This window comes from Heterocephalus glaber, unplaced genomic scaffold (assembly GCF_053883595.1).
Source record: "Heterocephalus glaber isolate CG9 unplaced genomic scaffold, H.glaber_assembly_v1.0 deba00001610, whole genome shotgun sequence".
Lineage (NCBI taxonomy): Eukaryota > Metazoa > Chordata > Mammalia > Rodentia > Bathyergidae > Heterocephalus > Heterocephalus glaber.
Window position 1 is genome coordinate 15,173,108 of NW_028258381.1, and position 23,649 is coordinate 15,196,756.

The 23,649-nt window shown below is 51.4% G+C and overlaps 3 protein-coding genes across 9 annotated transcripts in view; 2 read left to right on the forward strand and 1 right to left on the reverse strand.

The window, feature by feature from the left end:
- Positions 1-429, reverse strand: part of Ogdh (oxoglutarate dehydrogenase) — a 67,368-nt gene extending 66,939 nt beyond the window's left edge. For 4 of the 5 annotated variants that reach the window (XM_004839907.4, XM_004839906.4, XM_004839908.4 and 1 more), the window contains exon 1: positions 316-429. The gene's annotated coding sequence lies outside the window, so the exon portion shown is untranslated. The remainder of the gene's footprint in view (positions 1-315) is intronic. The other variant, XM_087196120.1, reaches the window with a different exon arrangement.
- On the forward strand, positions 145-13,115 carry Tmed4 (transmembrane p24 trafficking protein 4). 3 transcript variants are annotated; one of them, XM_013070437.3, is made up of 5 exons: positions 145-261; positions 9,765-9,865; positions 9,980-10,105; positions 10,303-10,449; positions 11,653-13,115. In XM_013070437.3, exons 2-5 carry the CDS (start codon positions 9,782-9,784, stop codon positions 11,800-11,802), a joined length of 507 nt encoding a protein of 168 aa, XP_012925891.1. In that variant the 5' UTR covers positions 145-261; positions 9,765-9,781; the 3' UTR covers positions 11,803-13,115. The 3 variants fall into 3 exon arrangements, with proteins under 3 accessions (XP_012925891.1, XP_012925890.1, XP_004839961.1); XM_013070436.3 differs by lacking the exon at positions 145-261 and adding an exon at positions 9,284-9,404; XM_004839904.4 differs by lacking the exon at positions 145-261 and adding an exon at positions 9,366-9,574.
- Positions 13,116-15,370: 2,255 nt separating this feature from the next.
- Positions 15,371-22,812, forward strand: Ddx56 (DEAD-box helicase 56). Its single transcript, XM_004839909.4, has 14 exons — positions 15,371-15,570; positions 15,669-15,830; positions 16,428-16,588; positions 16,709-16,879; positions 17,023-17,113; positions 17,787-18,031; positions 18,311-18,430; positions 19,665-19,778; positions 19,910-20,004; positions 20,313-20,386; positions 20,569-20,658; positions 21,438-21,543; positions 22,043-22,116; positions 22,382-22,812. The coding sequence occupies exons 1-14, from the start codon at positions 15,511-15,513 to the stop codon at positions 22,457-22,459; spliced, it is 1,641 nt and encodes a 546-aa protein (XP_004839966.1). The 5' UTR covers positions 15,371-15,510; the 3' UTR covers positions 22,460-22,812.
- Positions 22,813-23,649: the final 837 nt, after the last annotated feature.

A 23,649-nucleotide genomic window follows, 5' to 3' on the forward strand; every position in this document is an offset into this window, starting at 1 on the left:
GCAGCCGGCTAGCCACCCGCAGCCAATGGCGAGCCACTCCGCGCCCCGCGCGACCCCCGGCGGGCGCCCTCTCCCGCCAATGCCCGCCCGGCGGGCGGCACCCCCGGCGCCACTGGCTACCGCGCCTGTCCGTCAAGCCCTGTACCCGCCTACCACCGCCGCCCTCCGCCTGCCCCGCTCTATCCAGCTCCACTCTAGTCATCTCAGCGCCCAGGAACCCAAGGGCGCGGCGGCCTCACCCTCGGCCTTGACCTCCGCCAGGTAAGTGGTCTACCCAGCCGGCACTACCCACTCCCAGGTGCAGCGCGCAGTTACCTGTCTCCCGCTCTGCTCCACCCGAGTGAGACGCGGACTCCCCACTCCGGGAACCAAACTCTCAGCCCCGCCTCAACGTGTGGCGTCAGCACGTAATGGGCCCCTGGAGGAGAGTCCCGCCCTTTTCGCGGGGGTCGAAGCCGTGACGTCACAGAGGGCGCGGGCGTCACGGCGCAGAACACCCAATGAAGAAGCTGCTGGGGCGGGGCGGGGCGGGGCGGGGCTGCGCTGCGCTGCGCTGCGCTGCTCTGGGCTGCTCTGGGCTGCTCTGCTCTGCACCGCTCTGCACCGCTCTGCTCTGGGCTGCTCTGCTCTGCTCTGCACCGCTCTGCTCTGGGCTGCTCTGCTCTGCACCGCTCTGCTCTGCACCGCTCTGCTCTGCTCTGCTCTGCACCTTGAGAGACCCGGGAGCCGCAGTCGAGGGTAGCCTCCCTAGAGTGAGGTGGTCCTTACGCCACTTAGGAACCCAGTAATGAAAGTTGGGTTCATATGATGTGTATCACAGTGCAAAAATAGGTTGAAGTTGGGTGTAATGGTGCACGCCTGTGATCCCTTCACTCGGGAGGCTGAGGCAGGAGGATTGCTGTGAGTTTGAGGCCAGTTTAGGCTGCATAGTGAGTTCAAGACCAACCTGAACGACATAGCAAGACCGTCTCAAAAAACACCCCAAAAAACTCTGAGTAACAAACAAAATCTACGTTATTGTGCTGTCATGTGGGGTCAAGATTCATGAACGCCTCACCTGTGAGTTAAGTGTCGCTATCCGTAGTCCACAAGTGTCAGGACTCCCTGCTGGGACCTCTTCTGAGCTATCCTAGCTCCAGAGCCCACTTATCAAGTGTGGTAATTACCAATTAACACTAATTAATTATCACACCCATTGATCGTAAGATGCTTCTAATTTTAAAATAAATTTTGAAAAATAATTTGCCACGGAATTGATGAGATACGGTAAATTATGCTCAGTCACATATTGAGAATGTTAGAGTTCATCTTTTTTTTTTTTTTTTTTTTTTGGTACTGGGGAGCAGATCAAACTCGGGTCCTTGTGCTTGCGCAGCAAGTGGTGAAACCACTGAGCTAAATCCCAGGCCCGAATTCATCATTATTGGCAGAGAAAAGTTTCGTTTCATGACATCTTTATTTTTTATTTTTATTTTTAAAAAATCCTTTTCTGAAGGCCGGGGATTTGGCGCAGTGGCACCATCCCTATCTTGAAAGCACAAGGTCAAAAGTTCGATCCCCGGTACCCCCCCCAAAATCCTTTTGTGGTACTGGGGATTGTACTCAGGGGTCCCACATGGTAGACGAAAGATCTACCAATGAGCCACATCCTCAGCCCTTTTCACTTTGATTTTGAGACAACGTGTTCCTAAATTGCCCACCCTGGCTTCCAATTTGGCAAACCTGCCTAAGCCTTCAGCATGCACTGCCACACTGAGCTTCAACACTTTCGGTGGAACAATAATATAAAGCTAGACCTTTAACTGCTCAGTGTTCATGATTATTGACGGTTTATCTTGATACATTTGGCAAATGATATTGATTATCCTACTTATGATAATCATAAAGCTTTCTTTTTAATACCTGGCTCCATGTAAAGAATATGTTACTGGGGCCGGGGATTTAGCTCAGTGGTTTTGCCGCCTGCTGCGCAAGTGCAAGGACCCGAGTTCAATTCCCAGTACAAAAAAAAAAAAAAAGAATATGTTACCTGGTATGAAAAGGCCACATCCAGATGATTGGCAGGGAAACATGGAACTAGGCTGTCTCCAGTGTCGTCTTGGATATTCTCTCCTCACTGGATAACCAGTGACTTAAAGGTAAGGACTGTGTCAGGCATGGTGGTGCAGGACTGTAATCCCAACACTTGGGGGGCTGAGGCAGCAGAGTCACCACGAGCTTGAGGCCAGCCTGGGCTACACAGTGAGTTCAAGGCCAGACTGAGCTACATAGCAAGACCCTGTCTCAAAAAACAAACAAAAAATGTGCATAGAAATGGCCAAATGCTTTCATCTTCCATTGCACCAAAGTTCTGTGTCTCAAGTTACTTCTGGTGCAATTTCTGTCAAATAAAAACATGACACTGTGTCCTCATCCACCCTATTCACCAGATCTGGCACCCTGTGGCTTCTGGCTCTTTCCCAAACTCAAAATGACCTTGAAAGGGAAATGTTTTGAATGGATTCAGGACATCCAGACAGCCACAATAGTGAAACTAAAGACACCCATGAAAGAGGAGTTCCAGAACTGCTGCAGAAAGTGGCAAGAGTGATGAGATAAGTGTGTTCAAAGTGAGGGAGAGAATTTTGAAAGAGAACTATGGGAATGTGTCTTTTCTGTAATACATTTTTTTAAAAATTTAAACATTTGCCACATGTTTTGCTCACATCATGTATTACATTGGCTCATGTTCTCATGTGGAACCTACAGGACAGATCTTCAGGTGACCATGACCTGGGCCAGTTTTCCCATCTTCTGTTATTCTTCAAGAATAACAGAGAATATACTGAGAGTGCAGCAATTTGAGATATGAGCATGGCTGGGCTTTGGTCCAGGCCCCAGGCCTCTGGGGAAGTGGGTGCCCTTCAGGGCTCAGCCAAGGACACCCTGTGGCCCAGATGCAAAGCCCAGGGCTGGCACTTCCCACCTCCCTAGGCTGCAGCCAGCAGGGATGGGGTGGGGGTCCAGACATGGCTCCCTCGGCCCCAGGCCCCGGCCCCCAGGGTGCCCAGAATCTGCAGCCTTTGCTGTCCCCTGGTGGAAATTTATAAATAGGAAACCTGCTTCATGTAACCTGTGTCAGTGTTCTGCTGTCCTTGACTCAAGTGGGTAGTAACAGTGCGGCAAGAGATGTGGAACCTGAACTACTGACCAGTGCAGTGGCCCTCCTTCCCAGAACTCCCTTGCGTTCAGGGGGAAAATCCCACTGGCCCATGCTGTACAATTCTCTCATGGTTTAGATTTGGCTTGCTACTACTTTATTGAGGATTTTTTCTTTTTTTTCTTTATTTTGGTGTTACTAGGGATCAGACCTAGGGGCCTTCTCATTTGCAATAATATAAAAATATGAAATAAAATCTTGGTAAAAAGGAGACAAGAGAGTCAAGCATGGTGGTGCATGCCTGTGATCCCAGCATCTGGGAAAGTGAGGCAGGAGGATCTCTTTGAGTTCAAGTCCAGCCTGAACTATATATTGAGACCTTGTCTCAAAAAACAGGGCTGGGGGGAGGGGGGTTTAGCTCAGTGGTTCTGCCGCCTGCCTTGAAAGTGCAAGGTACCAAGTTCAATCCCCTATACCAAAACAAACAAACAAAAAACAAATGGGTAGCAGAATACTCCACTTTTCAGGGCAAGTTTTATAAAGCACAACCATGTGAGTACAACATGGGTTAAAGCTTTGATCAACCAATAAGGTTATAAGTACAGTTGCTTAGGTAATAGTGATTCAGGGGCCAGGGATTTAGCTCAGTGGGTCACCACCTCCCTAGCAAGTGCAAGGTCCTGAGTTTGATCCCCAGTACCGAAAAAAAAAAAGAAAGAAATGGTAATAGTGATCCAGTAGGGAGCAAGTCATGTAGCAAGGGTACATGGAAAGAACAAAGAACTTCTCAGGAAGGTGATGGATCCAAGGGTCTTGGTCACCCACCGAGGTGATTGACATCTGCCTAGACTTTACTACACCAGGTGTCATTACCACTTATCTCCTTGCTTGGGGAAGTGTGTAGACCTGGTCATCCCATCTTTTTTTTTTTGGTACCGAGGATCAAACTCAGGACCTTCAGCTTTCAAGGGCCAGGCAGCCGAACCACTGACCTAAATCCCAGGTCCTGGTCATTCTATCTTTATCTTGAGGTTTGGCCTCCACCTTAGGCACTGTTGTAATGTGTTTTCATCTTTTGTATTGTCTCTCTCAAGGGCCCAGCCCTATTTGACTGCCTATAACAGTTTTACTTAATTTAGCTGTGTATAATAATGCCATGCCACTGCTCTGCTGAAAAGGCAGCTCCCCACCATCCTAAACCCAGTGCCAGTAAAGAACTAAAAAAGGGCAAAGTTCAGTATAACAAAAGATGGTTTATTGGGGCCGGGGATTTAGCTCAGTGGTTCTGCTGCCTGCCTTGCAAGCACAAGGAGTCGAGTTCGATCCCCTATACCGAAGGAAAAAAAAAAAAAAAAGGAAGTTTATTTTTGGAAAAAAGAAAGAGGATAGACAGCTACTGTGAGGTGGTAGGGGGCTTCAGAGCTGAAAGCCTTCCAGCTCTTTCCCTTGCCTCCTTTTCCTAGGGACTAGTATCTTTCCTGTCCCCTAAGTGGGTGCTTGTCACTATCTGATCTGTTGCCTTGACTGTCTTTGACCCTAACCTAGGCCTTCTGGCCATTTGGTTTCTTCCGGTTCCTTTGTGATGAATTCATAAAGGGGGAGGGCTTCTTAGGAAGGCAACTCACTTAATGCTTAAGTAAAGGGGACATATGTACGTGTGTGTATCTGGTGCAATATTATACTGATGTTAAAGTGAGAATGATGTAGGATCTCCCAACCTGCTAAATGTCAGATACACTGTTTGTATTAACTAAAAGGATAAATTCTAAGGAACAGTAGAGGTTAAAAGGAAAAATTTATTGCGAGAGAGAGCTCTTGAGAGATAGGAGGGGACCCAAAAGTGGGTTGTCAATGAGCCCACTTCTCAAAGGGTTTTTTGGAGTTTTTTTGGTACCGGGTATCGAACTCAGATCCTTGCCCTTGTGAGGCAGGCACTGGAACCAATGAGCTAAATCCCTGGCCCCCCGTCAAAGGGGGTTTTATAGAGCTAAATCACGAGATAGGAACAAAATCACAAGGTGGGTACAACGTGGGTCAGAATTATGATCAACCAATAAGATTACAAGTATATGTTAGAAACCCAAATCCACCTCAGATTCCAGCAGAGCCTCACAGACAGACCACCATGGCACAGCCTTTCTCCAAAGCAGAGCCAACTTTGCCTGGAAACTGGACCGCCTTCTCCAGCCACAGACCTCTCCAGAGCCAGCTCACAGAACCAGAGCCGAGGTTATGATCAACTTGGCCTTTGGCCGCCCATGTACCCCAGCAAAGCTGGCTCCTCACCTTCCTCAGTGTCAGTCCAGTCTCTGTCAGACCTGGGCCCCTTCAGCTCTTCTCAATCTGGAGTTCCTGTCACATTTTCTTTTCCTTCTCAGTTAAAAGGTTTGCCTATGTCTTCAAAAAAAAAAAATGATTACAAGTATAAACGCTTAGGTAATATTGATCCAATGGGAAAGCAGGTCACATAGCAAGTGTATATGAAAAGAACAAGGTGCCAGGGATTTAGCTCAGTGGTTCCCCCACTTGCCTTGAAAACATAAGGACCCGAGTTTGATCCCCAGTATCAAAAAAAAAAAAAAGAACAAGGACCTTTTTAGGACAAGATGGATTGGGAAGTCCTGGTCACCCACCTGGGTGACTGATGTCTATCTAGACTGTATTGGACTGGGTGATACCAGTTATAGTATAAGGTTCAATTTATTGCTTATCCCTTGGGGAGACATGTAGGCCTGGTCATTCTGTCTTTGTCTCTGTTTGTTTTCATTCTGTCTTTATCTTGAGGCCTGGCCTTCAACAGATGTACCTCCAGCCATAGTTGTGATGTGTTTTCATCCTCTGCACTGACTCCCCCCAGGGCCTAGCCCTGTCTAACTGCCTAGAATATTTCTACCTAACTTCACTAAGAACATACATATGTGTGTCAATGTGTAGGTGTGTGTGCGCATGTGTGCATGTGTCTTACATATTAAATGGGTCCTTGGGTGGATGTCTCTTACTGCTTTTGCATTTGCTAGGTGGGTGAGGGGAGCTGGCTTTTCTGGTAACTGTATTCCCTGGTGCCTCCCCCAAATCTGGCTAGCTTCCCCTCCTTTGTCTTTCTAACTCCCCTACCCTTTTCTGACTGACAGAGGTCATGGATTTGGAGAGTCCCTGGGCAGCGGGAGCTTGAGGGAAAGATAAAGATAATTCGGAATGTAATGTAAGGCGCCAGTAATCAGTGTGGTCCCAGGTCACCTGATACATCCACTTCTTGGAAAGTCCCCAAATAAAGAACCAATGATACTGTGAACAAGTCGTGAGACTGTACCTCCCACAGCTCTCAGCCAATGAGGAGGGACCTGCGCTAGGCTGTCAATCCTGTGCTGCCGGCTCTGAGCTCCTTTCCCTCAGACACCAGGCTTGCAAGTCCGGCTACATTAAAGCCTGGCTCTCGCTGTTCTTGCTGCCTCTAGAGTCAATTTTTTGTGGGGTCTGGACAAATGAACCAATTTCTCATACCACCTTCTCTCTTTCTTTCTTTCTTCCTGACAGAGTTTGTTGAACTCAGGACCTTGTGCTTATGAGGCATGGTGCCACTGAGCTAAATCCCCGGCCTCTTCTGTCTTTTTTAGACAGGGTTTTGGTATGCAATGCAGGCTGGCCTTGAACTCGTGGAGATGCTCCTGCCTCAACCTTCTCAGTGCTGCATCATCACTCCTGGGTTCTTTTTTTTGTATCGGGAATCACTCACAACCTTGTGCTTGCCAAGCAGGTGGGGCGCTGCTGAGCTACATCCCTGGCCCCTGCCTTTCATTCTTTCTTTCTCTCTTTTGTGTAGTACTAGAAATTGAACTCATAAGCACTGTACCATTGAGCTATATACCTAAACCCTTTTACATTTTTAATTTTTTTATTAGTACATGTTTTCAGTACTAGCCTTTTGTGCCTAGCCTTTTTAAAATTTCTTATTACAAGACAGAGTCTCACTGAATTGCCCAGGCTGGGCTTAAACTCATGATCCTCCTGCCTTGGCCTCCCAAATAGCTGGGATTACAGGTGTGCACCACCAAGCCTGGCACTTTACCCCTTCTGATAGTTGAGTAATAATATCCTAGTGTGTGTGTAAAATAAATTACATATACACATTTTGTTTATCACCTAAACTCCTTCCACCTCTTGGCTATTGTGAATAATGCTGCTGTGAAAACAGGAGTCAGTTATCTCTTCCAGATTCTGACTTCAGTTTCTTTGGATACATGCTCAGATGTGAGATAGTTGTATTATATGCTAGTCCCGTGTCGAATTCTCTAAAACTTGTTATTTCCTCTTTTGTGTTTTTCGGTACTGGGATCAAACTCGGGATCTTGTGCTTGAGAGGCAGGCGGTGGCACCACTGAGCTAAATCCCCCGCCCCTGTTTTTGCTTTAATATTGCAGCTAGCAGTTGACCGAAGGGGTGAGTGGTTTCTGTCACTGGATTTAAGCCACCGCTAGTAAATCCAGATCATCACATTTCAAAATCCCCAATCACACCTGCAGAAGTTCTAAGTTAAGGTCACATTCAAAGGTTCTGGGAGTCAGACACGGACATACTGTCTGGGGGCCACCATGTAACCCACCATACCCCCTTGCCCTTCCTTGCCTCATTCTCCTCTTTGACATTTTTTTTTCTTCTTTTAGAGTGGGAAGAGTTTATTGAGAGAAAGCCTCTAAGAGAGACAGAAGGGGCCCTGGAAAGTGGGTTGCCTCTTCTCTCTGACACTTACAATTTTTTTTTTTCCAGTACTGGGGATCGAACTCAGGACTTTGAGCTTGCCAGGCAGACACAGTGCCACTGAGCTAAATCCCCAGCCCTAACTTACAATTAAAAAAAAAAAATGTTTATAGTCCTTGTTTGCATGTGTGATGTTCACAGTCCTCCTGGGAGTTGGATGTGTACATACATATCTCAGTTCTTTTTTTTTTTAATCTCAGTTCTTTTTATTCCCCTTCTTCTTAGTTATCTCCTCTTGAGCTTCTGTTTATTTACTTACTTATCTTGTGTTATCAGCAGACCTGGTCAGGACAAGGACTTCTGTGTTTTGGTCACCATTGTGTTCCCCTTTGAAGACAAATGCTTGTGCACCATACATTGCTTCCTGTATGTAAAGGAAGGTGCAGCCAACCTAGACAAAGCCTGGAGAAATATTGGCAGCAACTGCCCTGCTACATCCCCCCCCCCCCCCCCCCCGGGATCGAACCTAGGACCTTCACACTGAGCTACATCCCCAACGTCTTTTATTTTTCATTTTGAGACAGGATCTTGATAAGTCGACAAATTTCCCAGACTGGGCTTGAACTTGTGATTCTCCTGCCTCAGCCTTCTGAGTAGCTGGAATGGTAGGCTTTTACCACTGTGCCAGGTGCTTCACCACCTTTGAGGGGGAAAGCTGATTACCTAAAGTAAATTTTCTGCAGTGGGGAATGGAATCTGTTTAAGATTATCCAACAGCACCCAGGCATAGTGGCACGTGCCTGGAAGCCCAGCACCTGGGAGGCTAAGACAGGAAGATTGACTTTGAGGCCAGCTTGGGTAAATTAGTTGTACTTTTTTTCTGAACACGAAGGTTGGAGAATGAGGCCGAGAAGCTGTGAAGGGACCCGGTCACAGCCCTGAGTCCTCTAGGAAGGCAAACAGAGCTCACACAGCGTAAACCTGAGCGCTGCACGCTGGCATTCCAGCAGGCGAAGGGGAGCGAAATGCTGCCTCCGCAAACCGGGAGATTTCCTGCCAAAAGCCAACGCTCAGCGTCTCACAAAGGATCCCAAGCTCTGGTGACCCGCGGTCTGGGAAGGCTCGTAGAGAGGAGTCCGCTCCGTCCCATTCTCACTGGGTAAACGGGTGGGGGCAAGCACACCAGCCACTCTAAGGAAAACCTCCTAGGCCTCTGTTATAGCCAAGCGAGGCATGGGTGCCGCCCAACGCGGCAACAAGTCTCCGGGTCTCGGCAGAATCGGATTCCCTTGTTCCGGAGTCCCTGGGCAAGGGCAGCGCACACGCGCAGTGCGCTTCGGGGCGCTGAACCTTGAGGTGGGCAGGCTCCACTGCGCAGGAACTTTCTCCACGGTTAGTGGCATTGCAGGGGCAGCACGCAGGCGCAAAGCAGTAAGCGACCTGTGCGAAGGAAGATTGGGAAACGGAGGGTGGACGTCACTGCGCAGGCGCCCTCTCGCGGGCTGTGTGGCTGCGCTGAGGCGGGGCGCAAGCGCAAAGCAGGGTCCAAGGGCGCGCATGCGCTTGGGAGGTGAGGCGCGATGGCAGGTGTCTGGGTCGGTTGGCTACGGGAGATGTGGAGGCCAGTGCTGCTCTTCCTCACTCTGTGCGCCGCAGGCGCCCGCGGCCTCTACTTCCACATCGGCGAGACTGAGAAGCGTTGCTTCATCGAGGAAATCCCTGACGAGACCATGGTCATCGGTCAGGCGGGCTGAGGGTGGAGCGGCCCTTTGTTTTTGCCCTGTTCTCAGAATCGCCCCTTTTCCGAGCCCCGCAAGATCGTCCCCCACCCAGGCCCGGCCTGAGGGCGCCCGGAGGAGCCAGGTCCCCTACCCAGCGCCCCGGGCCACAAAGCCAGGGACCGGATCGTGACTGTGTGTCTGCCCCGCAGGCAACTACCGAACCCAGATGTGGGACAAGCAGAAGGAGGCCTTCCTGCCCTCGACCCCTGGCCTGGGCATGCACGTGGAGGTGAAGGACCCCGACGGCAAGGTGAGGGTGCCCATGCAGGTCCCTGTGGGGTGCAGGCTCAGCGTCGCGGCCTCGGGACCTGACTTTGCACTTCAGAGGTCATGGTAAAGGTGGCCGACACTGATGTGGTTGTAGGTGGTCCTGTCCCGGCAGTACGGCTCCGAGGGCCGCTTCACGTTCACCTCCCACACACCCGGTGAGCATCAGATCTGCCTGCACTCCAACTCCACCAGGATGGCCCTCTTCGCTGGGGGCAAGCTGGTAAGAGGAATTCTTGGCCTCAACTTGGAATAGCTTCAGATTTTGGTTTGTCGCCATTATCATGCGTGACACTTCATAACACAGTCAGAAGTGGGAGAAAAATGTTGTCCTCCTATCCCCCAGCCACGACCACGTGGGTTCAGTAGAGTGGGACAAACATCGGGGCCCACTGCTCAGACGCTCCTGTTTCCTTGCAGCGAGTGCACCTGGACATCCAGGTCGGGGAGCATGCCAATAATTACCCCGAGATCGCAGCTAAGGATAAGCTGACCGAGCTGCAGCTCCGTGCCCGCCAGCTGCTGGATCAGGTGGAACAGATTCAAAAGGAGCAGGATTACCAGAGGGTAAGGGAATGTCTCCTTGCACTTGCTCTTTATACCCACTGTACCTATTCCAAGTTTCTGCTTGAGGGCTTTACTATCTAGAAGATCAGCTCTTCAGAGCTAGAATGGAGAGTTTCAGTCTAGATAGTTGGGGTTTTTGTTGTTGTTTTTTTGAGACAGGGTCTGGCTATGTAGCCCAAGCTGGCTTTGAATTCAGCAGCAGAGGTTCTCCTGCCTCAGCCTCCTGAGTTCTGGGCTTACAGGTGTGCACCACCATGCCCAGCATCTTTTTTGAGGAACCTAGGGCCTCACCTGCATGTGAGGTGCAATCACTGTACCACTGGATCACACCCTCAACACTTGGCTTGCTTTATTGTGATAAAATACACGTAAAATTGAGCATTTTAACTGTCTCTAAGTACACAGCTCTGGGGCCAGGGATTTAGCTCAGTGGTTTCGCCGCCTGCTGCGCAAGCGCAAGGACCCGAGTTCAATCCCAGGTACCAAAAAAAAAAAAAGACTAAGTACACAGCTCTGGCATTAAGTACATTCACGTTATTGTGCAACTTCCACCATTTTCACAAAATTTCACCTCAAACAGAAAATCTGTACTTATTAAATATTATTCTCTTGGGGCCAGGGATTTAGCTCAGTGGTTCCGCCGCCTACCCTGCAAGCGCAAGGACCTGAGTTTGATCCCTGGTACCAAAAAAGAAATTATTCTCCTTTCCTCCCCCAGCTCCTGTTCTGTTTTCTGCTTCTGTGATTCTGAATCATAAGGACAGAAGTCTTCACAAAGGGCAGAATTTTTCACTTAGCACAAATGTCCCCAGGGTTCGTCTATATTGTAGTGAGTGTTCCATTCCCTTCCTTTCTGAGGCTGACCAGTGTTCCATTACCTGTATACATCCCATTTTGCTTTAGTTTATTTTTAAGCTGTACAAGACAGTGTGTACAGGAGACAGCTCACAGTCATAGCTATTGCCTTTTTCCCTTGGCTCTTGCTGAATGGCAGGAGCGTGACTTTAGTCCTAACAGAGGGCCTGTGGAGGGACAGCACCGTCCCTTCCTTGGGGCAATCCCTGTGGGGAGACTGGCATCCCTCATGGACTCCCAGGTGGTGTTCTGGTCCTGGAGCTGAGTGGTCATGCACAGGGAGGGACCTCACGACAGCCAGGACTGCTTCTCCAGCTCCTTTAACCCTGTGCCCTTCGCCCCTCGCAGTATCGTGAAGAGCGCTTCCGTCTGACCAGCGAGAGCACCAACCAGAGGGTGCTGTGGTGGTCTATTGCACAGACTGTCATCCTCATCGTCACTGGCATCTGGCAGATGCGTCACCTCAAGAGCTTCTTCGAGGCCAAGAAGTTGGTGTAGCACCCTCTCCATATAGCCTTCCTTTCTGCCTCAGTTATTTGGTACTTCCCTCACCTCCTCCTTCAGCCATCTGGATTTTTGCTGGAGAGGGGAGAGGGAAAAGGATATATCACCTTGGCACCGTGGCAACAAACCAGTCAGATCAGATACTTGTTTAACCCTGGTTCTCAAGGACACTGGTCCAATCTTTCAAAATCTGTTTTAGGGCTTGTGAGGAAGTGGAACTCACCCAAGATTAAGTCTTGTTTCTTTTGCCTCCGTGGAGTCCCTTTTGTTCTCCCACAAAATGAGCAGAACTTTCCATTTTCTCTTTTACTAGGTTAGGTAGTAGGCCCTGCCTCACTGTCCCTGGCCAGGCCCGAGTTACCTCAATGGCTTTGTGAATGTAAATAAGGGCAAGTCTCGCCCCAGAGGACTGAGATGTTTTTCTATATATTAGAACTATTTTTTGATAAATTATATATTTTCTTTCTAATTGCAGTATTACTGCTTGTAATTAGCTGAAAACACCAATCCAGTCCTTGTGTATTGTGTTTGTTCACATTTTTAATAATGGCCATGGCAGCTCTCAGGATTCCACTAGCCTGTGGGCCAGAAAGCAGTTGACACAGGTGCTGTCAAGGCCATGTGACATGGCTTCTCAGAAGGCCAAGCAAAGCTCTCTCTGTGATCCCATCCCACAGGGCCTTGGTGTCAGAGGTAAGATGGAGACAGAACCGGCACGGGCAGTGAGTGCCGACCCTGCCTCTTCCCTAAGTTTTTTTTTGGTACCGGGAATCGAACTCAGGAACTTGCACTTGCAAGGCAGCCGATCCAACCACTGAGCTAAATCCCTGGCCTCCCTAAGTCTTATTTAAGCTCTGGTAAATGTTTTTCTAAGGGAACCAGATTTGGTTCTTTATATAGTTTTTTCCACCGAAATAAAGCGTGTTATAATAGCTGTGTTTGAGATGAAATCAGAGGTTGTGGGGAGAGGGGAGAGGAAAAGCAGGAGGTTCCTGGCCTGGGCTGCTGGTGTCACGTGTCCTTTGTGTCTGCTAGGGCAGGCCCATCTCCAGGGTTCCTGGGGCCAGACAGGGTAGTTGCTTAACCCTTCTCAAAGGCCAGCCAAGTGGATCACATATCAGCAAGAGACTGAGATTAAGTTCTTGGGTTTTTGCTCCGAATCCTAAGCTTGAGTAACTCTCAGTATGCTTCTCTCCTGCCCTTCTTCTGTATAAAACTTCGTATGACCAGTCGTCCCTTCTTGACATCTTATTTCATCGTCTTATATATTTATTTGAAATCCTATTTATTAAATTACTTTTATCTGACCTACAGAACTAAATTCCCTTGTTATTTCTCTTTGTGTCCTAGAATATTCCATATAGGTATCTATTTTTACTGGGTTTTTTGGTACTGGGATCGAACTTGGGACCTTGCGCTTGCAAGGCAGGTGGCAGAACCACTGAGGTAAATCCCTGGCCCTCTTACTGTTTTGAGACAAGGTGTCACTATAGGGTAACCCTGTGTAGCCCAGGATGGCCTTGAACTCTCAGCAATCCTCCTGTCTCAACTTGCCGAGTGTTGGAATTACATGACTCATCATGCTGGATTATTTTTTGTTTTTGAGTTAGTTTTTCCTTTTTTTTTTTTTTTTTTTTTTGTACCAGGGATTGAACTCAGGACCTTGCGCTTTCGAGGCAGGCTCAGTGCCACTGTGCTAAACCCTCGGCCCAGAGATAGTTTTTCTATGTAGCCCATGCTGGCCTTAAACTTGTGACCCCCTGCTTCAGCCTCACAAGTGCTTCAATTATAGGCATTGTGCCATCACACCTGGCTTCTCATTTAATATTTCTTTGTTTTTGTTTTAGACAGGGTCTTGCTATGCAGTTCAGGCTGGCCTGGAACTCACTTTGTAGCCCAGGCTGGCCTCGAACTCACAACAGTCCTCCTGCCTCAGCCTCTCAAGTGCTGGGATTACAGGTATGTGCCACCATGCTTGGCTCACTTAATATTTTTGTACCTATTTATTTGGTTCTTTGAGCCAAGGTTTGACTACATAGTTCAGACTGGCTTTGAACTCACTATGCAGTTTTGGGTTAGGCTGAACCCAAAGAATTTTGGTGATTTCCCCCTAGCATCGCCCTTGATTCCAGTCTGACATTCTTCCCTTTTTTTGAGATAGGGTCTCACTATGTAGTTCAGGCTGGCTTTGAACATACTGTGTTGCTCAGGCTGGCCTCAAACTTGCAGCAATCCTCCTGCCTCAGTCTCCGACTGCTGGGATTTTAGGTGTGTACCACCACACCCAACCAACATTCTTGCTTTCTTAAACTACAATATCCCTACAAAACAACCTTCTTCCTCACACTAAAAAGAAAAAGCCCAATGTGTTGGTGCATATTTGTAATCTGAGCTACTCAGGAGGCTGAGGCAGGAAGATTATAAATTTGAGGCCAGCCTGGGCAATTTAGCAAGACCATGTCTCAAAAACAGAAACAGCTGGAGACATTAGCTTGGCATACTAGGTTCAATCTTCAAGACTAGGAAAAAAAGAGAAAAAAGGAAGTGTGGGTTGGGAGGCACCTACTCTTACCCCTTTTATTGAAGCTCCATTCCTCAGCTGTCACAGTCTGGCAGTACCCATCTTTGTCATTTGGTCCCAACTTGGGGTGCACAGGCTACTCTTTTTTTTTTTGTACCAGGGATTGAACTCAGGTCCTTGCACTTGCGCAGCAGACGGCAACACCACTGAGCTAAATCCCCAGCCCAGGCTACTCTCTTTTTAATCTAACTGGATCCCAGTTCCTGATATGCAGACACTGGGCCATGTCAGCTGGATGCACAGACTCACCCTGGAAGCTCAGTGTAGATTCCTAGGTAACTCAGGGCCAGTCTGATTTGGTAGTGGCTGTTTGGGTACTAGGTGGTAGGCAGAAGACTGGCCCATAAAATGTGTCTGTACCCTAGTCCCTCAAATCTGAATGTTACCTAATGTGGCAAAGAATTAAGGCTGACAATCAGATAACTCAAACTAGTTGCTTATCTTGGATTATTTGGTTGGGCCTAAAGTAATCACAGGGGTCTGGTGACTTCAAGGAATAATAATCCATCTCTTTGGTACTGCAGCTTGTTTTGTGGCCCATTTTCTATCTTCAAAGCCACTCTGATCTTTTCCTACGTTCATTTAAAACAAGGTCTCCTGCCTCGCAAGGGCAAGGTCCCGAGTGCGATCCCCGGTACAAAAACATCAAAAAAATAAAACAAGGTCTCACTACGTGGTACAGGCCTGGCCTCTTTAGATCACAGGTAGTCTCCACTTGTATTTCTTTTCTTACTATTTAATAGCTCCTGATAGGGGCTTAAGTCTGATAACCTTGTTCTTACCCCAGGGAGACCTCTGACCCGTGGGGCCCGGCTGCGGCCCTGTGTGGGTTCCCCAAACCACCGCCTTACCCTCAAGGACAGCCAAGGACCTAAGCCCAGACTATTAACCATCAGGCAAGAGAAAGCCCCCCCAACGCTACCTACGGGTCGGAAGCGTCGGGGAACTAGGGTGTGGGCGGTGCAGAGCGCTACGCAGCCGCAGACCGCCACTAGTACGACGGAAGCCTACAGCAAGCACTTCCGGGGAGAGCCGGTTTCCCCGAAGCTGATTGGTCGACGCATTGGTCCGCCCCCACGTGCTGGCGTGTTTTTGCGCGTGCTCACTGTCTTTGTGGAACTATGGCGGACCTGGAGAGTCTGGGCTTCGAACACATGGGCCTGGATCCACGGCTCTTGCAGGTACCGGGAGGGCTGGGGACCGGAGATCCACCCACAGGCTCCGTGGGGCGCGCCACCGCCGTCCGCGCCCCCTGAGCCGCGCTCCGTGTTTCTTTTAGGCCATCGCCGACCAGGGCTGGTCGCGGCCCACGCTGATTCAAGAAAAGGCCATTCCGCTGGCGCTGGAGGGGAAGGACCTGCTGGCTCGGGCGCGGACGGGCTCCGGGAAGACGGCCGCGTACGCTATCCCGATGCTGCAGCTGCTGCTCCACCGGAAGGCGGTGGGTCGCTGGGGCGCCAATGGGAGAAGGGAAGCAAGACCCAAAGGGGTGAGGGAAGGAGGTGCCAAGTTTTCTCTCGGCCTCCTGCACATCGGGCTGGTCCCGTGTGGCCCACGCTCTGGCCTGGAGTTGATACTAATCCAGGTCCTGCTGCCACTGCCAGCAGTCTGGGTGTAAATTTTTTTTTTTTTTTGGTTTCTTTGTACCGGGGATCGAACTTGGGTCCTTGCGCTTGCGCAGCAGGCGGTGAAACCACTGAGCTAAATCCCCGGCCTGGGTGTAAATTTTGGATAAATTACTTTCTTTTACAAAGAGGAGGTACCTTTCCAGTTTCTATTTCAACAGTTATTGTGAGAGTCCGCTTTAGTACCTATGCTTTGCAGGTGACCTGTAACCATAAAGCAAATTATTTTCGAATGTCAGGGCCTGGGAAAGCCCTCCATTCTGTTCTGAGATGGGCAGAGGGAGGGGTTGATCAGAACGAGGCTAAGCTTTTGTAGTCCAGTGCTTGGGTTGACCTGGAAAGAGTAGAGATAAACATCAGGCAGACCCAGTGACATGCCTGCTGGCTACTGTGTTTGGTTTTTGCTCTTACAGACAGGTCCTGTGGTGGAACAGGCTGTGAGAGGCCTTGTCCTTGTTCCTACCAAGGAGCTGGCACGGCAGGCCCAGTCCATGATTCAGCAGCTTGCTGCCTATTGTGCTCGAGATGTGCGGGTGGCCAATGTGTCAGCTGCTGAAGACTCAGCCTCACAGAGGTGGGTGAAAGCTGTAAGGGAACAGAGCTGGGTTTGTGCATGGTAAGAGAGGGCAGGTCCAGGGTGAGGTTCTGGCTGCTGAGTTTGTCCTGCCCAATACTGATGTCTTGCTACCTGCAGAGCTGTGCTGATGGAGAAGCCAGATGTAGTCGTGGGGACCCCGTCCCGCATATTAAACCACTTGCAGCAGGACACCCTGAAACTGCGCGACTCCCTGGAACTGCTGGTGATGGATGAAACTGATCTTCTGTTTTCTTTTGGCTTTGAGGAAGAACTGAAGAATCTTCTCTGGTAAGTAAGGGGTGGGGGTGGTTCCTAGTAGGAAAGTCAGTGAGTAGAGACTTGGAGTGGGGAGAGCGGGCATGGGTGGAAACAGCTGCCACACTTAGAGGCCCTCAGAGCTGGTGCCTCATGGGCTGTTTTTTTTCTTTCAGTCACTTGCCCCGGATTTACCAGGCTTTTCTTATGTCAGCTACTTTTAACGAAGATGTGCAGGCCCTGAAGGAACTGGTACTGCATAACCCGGTAAGAGGGACTCAGTGCATGGCTGTAGCTGTAGCGAAGGGACACTTGAAGGACTCAACGCTCCTTCTCAGAGGAACCTTTGGTGTTTTGGGTGGGACCGTTGTCATTGCTGTGTCACTCCTGGTTGTGAGACATTGAAAGCCAGCATCAGCTGAGTGTGGTGGCGCTTGCCTGTAACCCAGCACTGGGGAGGCTGAGGCAGGAAGATCATCAGGAGTTCAAGGCCAACCTGAACTACATGGCCAGGCCCTATCTCTAGATATTCTCAGATGTCCCCCGCTTTGCCTCGAAACTTAAACGGGACCCTGACTCCTAACCCCTATGGGACGGCTTTGGGTGGCAGAGCCAAAATTACAAGGGCAATGTTTTCACCTTTTGTAAATTTTGCCCTTCAGAAGACCGGTTGCTGTTGGCCTTCCCTGGTTGGTAGCATCATATCAGTGTTTCTTTTTGTTCTGTGTTTCAAGTGCTGTATGTATACTCTGTGTTGTAAACACTGCGTCAGTTAGGGCACTTCGAGTTCTTAGATTATAAAACTAGAGGGATCTTGGCACACTAGAAATCCTTAAAGACGTCTCTGCTCTACACAGAAATGTCCATGGTTTGGTTGGTGACCCAGTGGCCATAGCGCCTGTCTTCTTCTTCCCTGACCACAGGCCTGTTCTCTCCCCAGGTTACCCTCAAGTTACAGGAGTCCCAGCTGCCAGGGCCAGACCAGTTACAGCAGTTTCAGGTGGTCTGTGAGACTGAGGAAGACAAGTTCCTGCTGCTCTATGCCCTGCTAAAGCTGTCGTTGATTCGGGGCAAGTCCCTGCTCTTCGTCAACACTCTGGAGCGGAGTTACCGGCTCCGCCTCTTCCTGGAGCAGTTCAGCATCCCTACCTGTGTGCTCAATGGTGAGCTTCCGCTGCACTCCAGGTGTGTACAGCTGAGTCTTGGTGGGGATGGTTGAAAGCAGGTGCAGGAAGGGACCCGGTTGATGTTTCTGTCCCACCAACTCGTATTAGAGGCCAGGCTCTGAACTTGGCTCACAGCTATTTCGCAGAATCCTGAAATATCCACTTTTATTCCATTTTCACTTGGGGAAGTTGAGGCCCAGAGTTAAAGAGGGGAGAGAGATTAAGGGGAGGAGGAAGCAGGAGGTGGTGGGCGGGGCTCCAGTGTGCCCACTGGGCTGACCACCCTCTTGGGCTGTAGGTGCCACATCATCTCTCAGTTCAACCAAGGCCTCTACGATTGTGTCATAGCAACAGATGCTGAAGTCCTCGGGCCCCCGGGCAAGGGCAAGCAGTGGGGCCGAAAGTCCAAAGGAGACAAGTGAGTCCACATTTCTCATCTTTCATTCACCCTCCCCAGAGAGGCTTGTTTTTCGGTTTTGTTTTTTACACTCACTGTGTAGTTCAGGTTCTTGGCAATCCTTCTTTCTCAGCCTCCCAAGTGATTATAGGTGTGTGCCACCACTCCTGGACTTAATTGTTTTTTTTTTAGAACAAGGCAGAGTGTACAGAGAAAGGTGTCATCCAGGTGCTTGGTGGCATAGCCCAAAGAGCCCCGTGGCCCTCGTTTAGCTGCCTGGCTGTGGAACAGGGAATGGGGATGGGGACGCGTGCGTGTGTGTGAAGGGTGCCTACTGTGTGTGCAGCACGGTCAGGCCAGCCAGGTCACTGTTGCCTGCTGTCTGCCAGAGGATGCCCAGCCTGCAGTAGGCAGTGGCTGGCAGCTGCCCGGAGCATGTTTCTGGGGAAAAGTGAAGCCCCCTGGTTTGGCCAAAGAGTCACTGTCCCAGGGGGAGTCCCAGGCCACCCTGTGGGGCAGGAGTCTTGCTGCTGCCCTCACCTGAGGTTGGCACAAGGGTTTGGCCCCAGGCCCATGTCAGCATTCCAGGCCAACCATTACAGCCCTGCTTCCGGGAGGGTTTGTTTGTTTGTTGTAGTTCTAGGATCGAACCCAGAGCACATAGGTTTGCTATTCAGGCACACTAGCAGTGGTTTGCAGCCCCGGCCCCTGGAACAATTGTGAGGCTTTTGGTTTTTTAGGACAGGGTCTTGCTATGTAGTTCAGGCTGGCCTTCAACTCCTGCGTAGCCCGGGCTGGTCTTGAGCTCAAAGTGATCCTCTGTCTCAGCCTCTCAAGTGTTGGGATTACTGGTGTGCACCACCACACCTGGCATCTTGAGGGTTTTTTGTTTTGTTGTGTTTTTCACACAGAGGTCTTACGAAATCTCTTTTAAGTTCCCCAGGCTGTGGTTGAACTTGTAATCCTCCTGCCTCAGGATCACAAATGTGGATCACCACACTCTGTTCCTTGAATGGTGTTTCGTTTTGCTTTTTGGTACTGGGAATCAACTCAGGACCTTGTGCTTGCAAGGCAGGCATGGTGCCACTGAGCTAAATCCCCGGCCCTCCTTGAATGGTTTTGCTGAAGAATGGTCTGGTGTATATAGCAGGGTCTTGTGGTCTTCAGTTTTGTTTGGAGGATTCTTTGCTGGTTAAGCTTAAGAACCCCTCCTTGAGGAGAAAAGGCCCGGCCTAACATTGACTTGTCTCTACAGGGCCTCCGACCCAGAGGCAGGTGTGGCCCGGGGCATAGACTTCCACCATGTGTCTGCAGTGCTAAACTTTGACCTTCCCCCCACTCCTGAGGCCTACATCCACCGGGCTGGGAGGTAGGCCGGGCTGGGAGGGCGGACTGGGAGGGCGGTGGTCCAGGCCCTGTGCAGTGAGCATGGTGGAGGGTGAGGCAGGCTAAGCGGAGCCCACAGGGCAGGGATGCAGGCTGGGCCATCTCCTGTCGCAGAACAGCTCGAGCCAACAACCCAGGCATAGTGTTGACCTTCGTGCTGCGGGAGGAGCAGTTGCAGTTGGGGAAGATCGAGGAGCTTCTCAGTGATGGTGAGCGCCCTGACTCTGAGGGGCCCAGTTGGGTTGGGGCTGGCCTCTCCCACGGCAGCCCCTAAGGGCGTCTCATGCCGAGCTGTGGGAGAGGTGATTTGTCCAAACTCTGTACTGTCTGCCTCCGGATCGGTGTGTAACTGCCGTGCTGCTCCAGCACAGTGACAGCAGCTGGCCCGAAGGCGTGGTACACCCTGTCTGCTGCGCCACTGGGCTGCCTGTGAGACCAAGGGCAGTGATGAGTGTCTGGCATCTCACCATGGAGATGATGACCCTGTCCTGAGCCCTTCCTGCTCCTTTCTCCCCAGAGGGGTCGGCTCCTGTCCTGCTTCCCTACCAGTTCCACATGGAGGAGATTGAGGGCTTCCGTTATCGCTGCAGGGTGAGCTGGACTCGGGTGTGTGGGTGTGTGTGTGTGTGTGGGTGTGTGTGGGTGTGGGTGTGGGTGTGTGTGTGTGTGTGTGTCGTGTCCGTGTGTGTGTGTGTCGTGTCCGTGTGTGTGTGTGTGTCGTGTCCGTGTGTGTCCGTCCCGTCCCCTGGCTGACTAACGGTGTTTGCCTTCAGGATGCCATGCGCTCGGTGACGAAGCAGGCCATCCGGGAGGCGAGGCTGAAGGAGATCAAGGAGGAGCTGTTGCACTCTGAGAAGCTCAAGGTGAGGTGGGCATGGGGTCAGCACAGCTGCGTGGCAGGCCTCTCCGAGTTCACGGGCACAGTGTGCAGGGTCACATGCAAGGCTGCATTCCTCACCATGTAATTGGGCCCGGAAGATGGTGCAGCCCGGCATCCACCTGCTAAGGTTACACAGCGTGGGAGGTGGGGGTGCTTGCGTGTCTGTGTGAGCTGCTACAATGTGACCCCAGGGGAAAGCCACATGGGGCACTGTTTGCACACAGAGGAGAGAGAGCTTAACCGGCTCAGATGGGAACAGGGAGCAGTATTAGCAGCCACCTCTGGGTGGGGACAGTGACGGACAGAGGTGGCAGGAAGACTACACAGTGTCACGTTGTGCCTTTTAAACTTTAAAGCACATGGGTCTGATGTCCTTTCAGAGATTCAGTCTGGCTTGGTGTGGTTGTAGTCCCAGTTACTCAAGAGGCTGAGACAGGAAGATCACTTGATTCCAGGAGTGTGAAACCAGTTTGGGGAATGTAGTGAGACCCCTATCTTTAAAAAAATAATGGGCCCAGCAGGGAATTTAGCTCAGTGGTTTCACCGCCTGCTGCGCAAGCACGAGGACCTGAGTTAAATTCCTGGTACCAAAAAATAAAAAAATAATGGGCCTGGGGTGTAGCTTAGTATAAAGCACTCCCCTAGCACATGCAGGTTTGATCCCCACCGCTTCATTCACCACTCCAAAAATAAAATCACAAACCAAAAAACTCAATGTGTGAAGTAAGAAAGACGCTGACCTGCCAAGCTCTGCCCTACCAGACGTACTTTGAGGACAACCCCCGGGACCTGCAGCTGCTGCGGCATGACCTGCCCCTGCACCCCGCGGTGGTGAAGCCACATCTGGGCCACGTCCCTGACTACCTGGGTGAGTGTGGGAGGGAGCTGAGGAAACAGGTGGAGCAGACTAGGCAGTCTCAGAGTGTGGCCAAGTGCCTTTCTGTGGGCCGAGGATGGGCCAGGGTCCTGGCAGGAGTCCAGTGTTGGCATGGACTGGGTGGTGGGGCCTGTGAATTGTCGCAGGGCCACGTGTGAAGAGGTCGCCTTGGCCTGTGCTTTCCCTGCATCTCGCCACCTCTCGCCTCAGCTCTGTTCACTAAGCACACTCTGCCCCAAGCGCCACTCCAGCCTGTTCTTGTCACACACTGCTGCCACACACTTAAACTCCACGGAAGAGTGATGTGGACGGTGGTGTGGCGGAGTATTCATCCCCGTGTCACTTGTGTCACAGCCGAGAACACAGCACCGGGAAGCCTGGCTGGGGGCAGGGAGCCCTTGCATTCTGGGGACCAGGTCTCAGGGTTGGGGTGACAGGAGGCTGGAGCTTCAGGGTGGAGGGGTGACTGGCGAGGTCTGGCCTCTTCCAGTCCCCCCGGCTCTCCGTGGCCTTGTTGGCACTCACAGGAAGCGGAAGAAGCTGTTCTCTGGCAAGAAGGCTAAGGTACGTCCTGGGGCTGTGGGGACAGCAGCGGGCTTTTCCCCACCTTGTCCCTTTGCTGTCACCAGGATGTCCGCGCGTCTTGCCCAGGCTGGGGCAGGGGTCTGTGGGATGCAGGCCCACTTTGTCCCCCGCTGTCCTCCCTCTGCATCCTCAGCAGCTGTTGCTTCTTGGCTCATGGGATGTACCATGTGCCAGCACCACCTGCTGTGCCATCTCTGCGGGGACAGTTGTCTGCCATTCCACTAACCCAGACTCTGCCCCGTAGAAGGTGAAGACCCAGAATCCGCTGCGCAGCTTCAAGCACAGAGGGAAGAAACCCAGACCGGCAGCATCGCCATCCTGAGGCCACCAGGCCCATGTGCATGGGGAGTGAGTGCCCAGCCAGGACTCGGCCCTGTACACCACACACCCGGCGCTCAGTGCTGGGCACACTGGACTCAAAGGACTGGGCTGGCACTGCCAGGCTGCCGTCTTGCCCCCCGAGGTTCCAGCTGGGCATGGTGGCACATGCCTGTGATCCCGGCTACTCCAGAGGTTGCTGGAGGAGGATGGTGAACTTGAAGCCAGCCTGAGCAACTTAGGGAGACCCTGTGGCAAAATTAAAATGAGAAAAGGCTGGGGACATGGCTAAGTGCGGAGGCCCTGGGTTCCATCCCAAGTACCAAACAAACAAACAAAACCCAGAATGAACCTCTACTGCCCCAGACTGGTCCCTTAGTCCTCTGGGAAGGGGCTGCTTGGCGCTTGTGCTGCTTGCAGTCCTGTGCATGGCCAGCAGAGGGCAGCAGTGTCAGGCCGACCCCATCTGTGTGATCCCTGCTGGTTCCCGGACCAGCCCACAGCCACCTCTGTGGCCCTGCGACTCCCGTCAGGGTCTGCATCCTGGTGGCTGTCCTTCCTGACTTTGGGCTGCCTGCTCCCCAGCATGTGCACATCGGGTTTAGAGTGCTAGGGCTGCTGTCCCTGCTGCTTTCCCAGGTCGCCAGCTCACCTGTTGGGTGAAGGAGCCATGGTGTGACACACGCCCTTCCTGTGCCGTCTCCTGTTTTCCTGGCCGAGCACCGAGCCACCTTTCCAGGTTGCATGCCAGGCCTCTGGGGCCTGAGGGTGGGGCCCAAGGCCGCCCCTGTGTCCCCTACGTGTCACTTGCTCACCGGGCATCACAGGAGTGGTCTGAGGGTATGGGGGCAGGAGAAGGTGGAAACCAGTGAAGTCAGGCCCAGGTTGGCCTTGCTGTGTGGAGACCCTGATACTTGGACTTCCTGTCTGCTGAATGTTGGGGTGTCAGGGGGCAGAGATCAGCAGGTGTGAAGGAGGTGTGGGGCAGTCTCCATGTGGGCTCAGAGGAGCTGGGGACAGTAGCCCCATGAGCTCTGGCAGGGACGTGTCCAAGGAGGGCGACAGGTGCAGGGAACTGCTGGGGCCTGGGCTGGCACTCTGGTCTCCCCCTGCCTTGTTGGGGACCCAGGGACAGTGAGTGTGCTGGTTGTGGTCGCACTATGCTCTGTCCCCAGGGCTTGCCTGAGCTTGTCA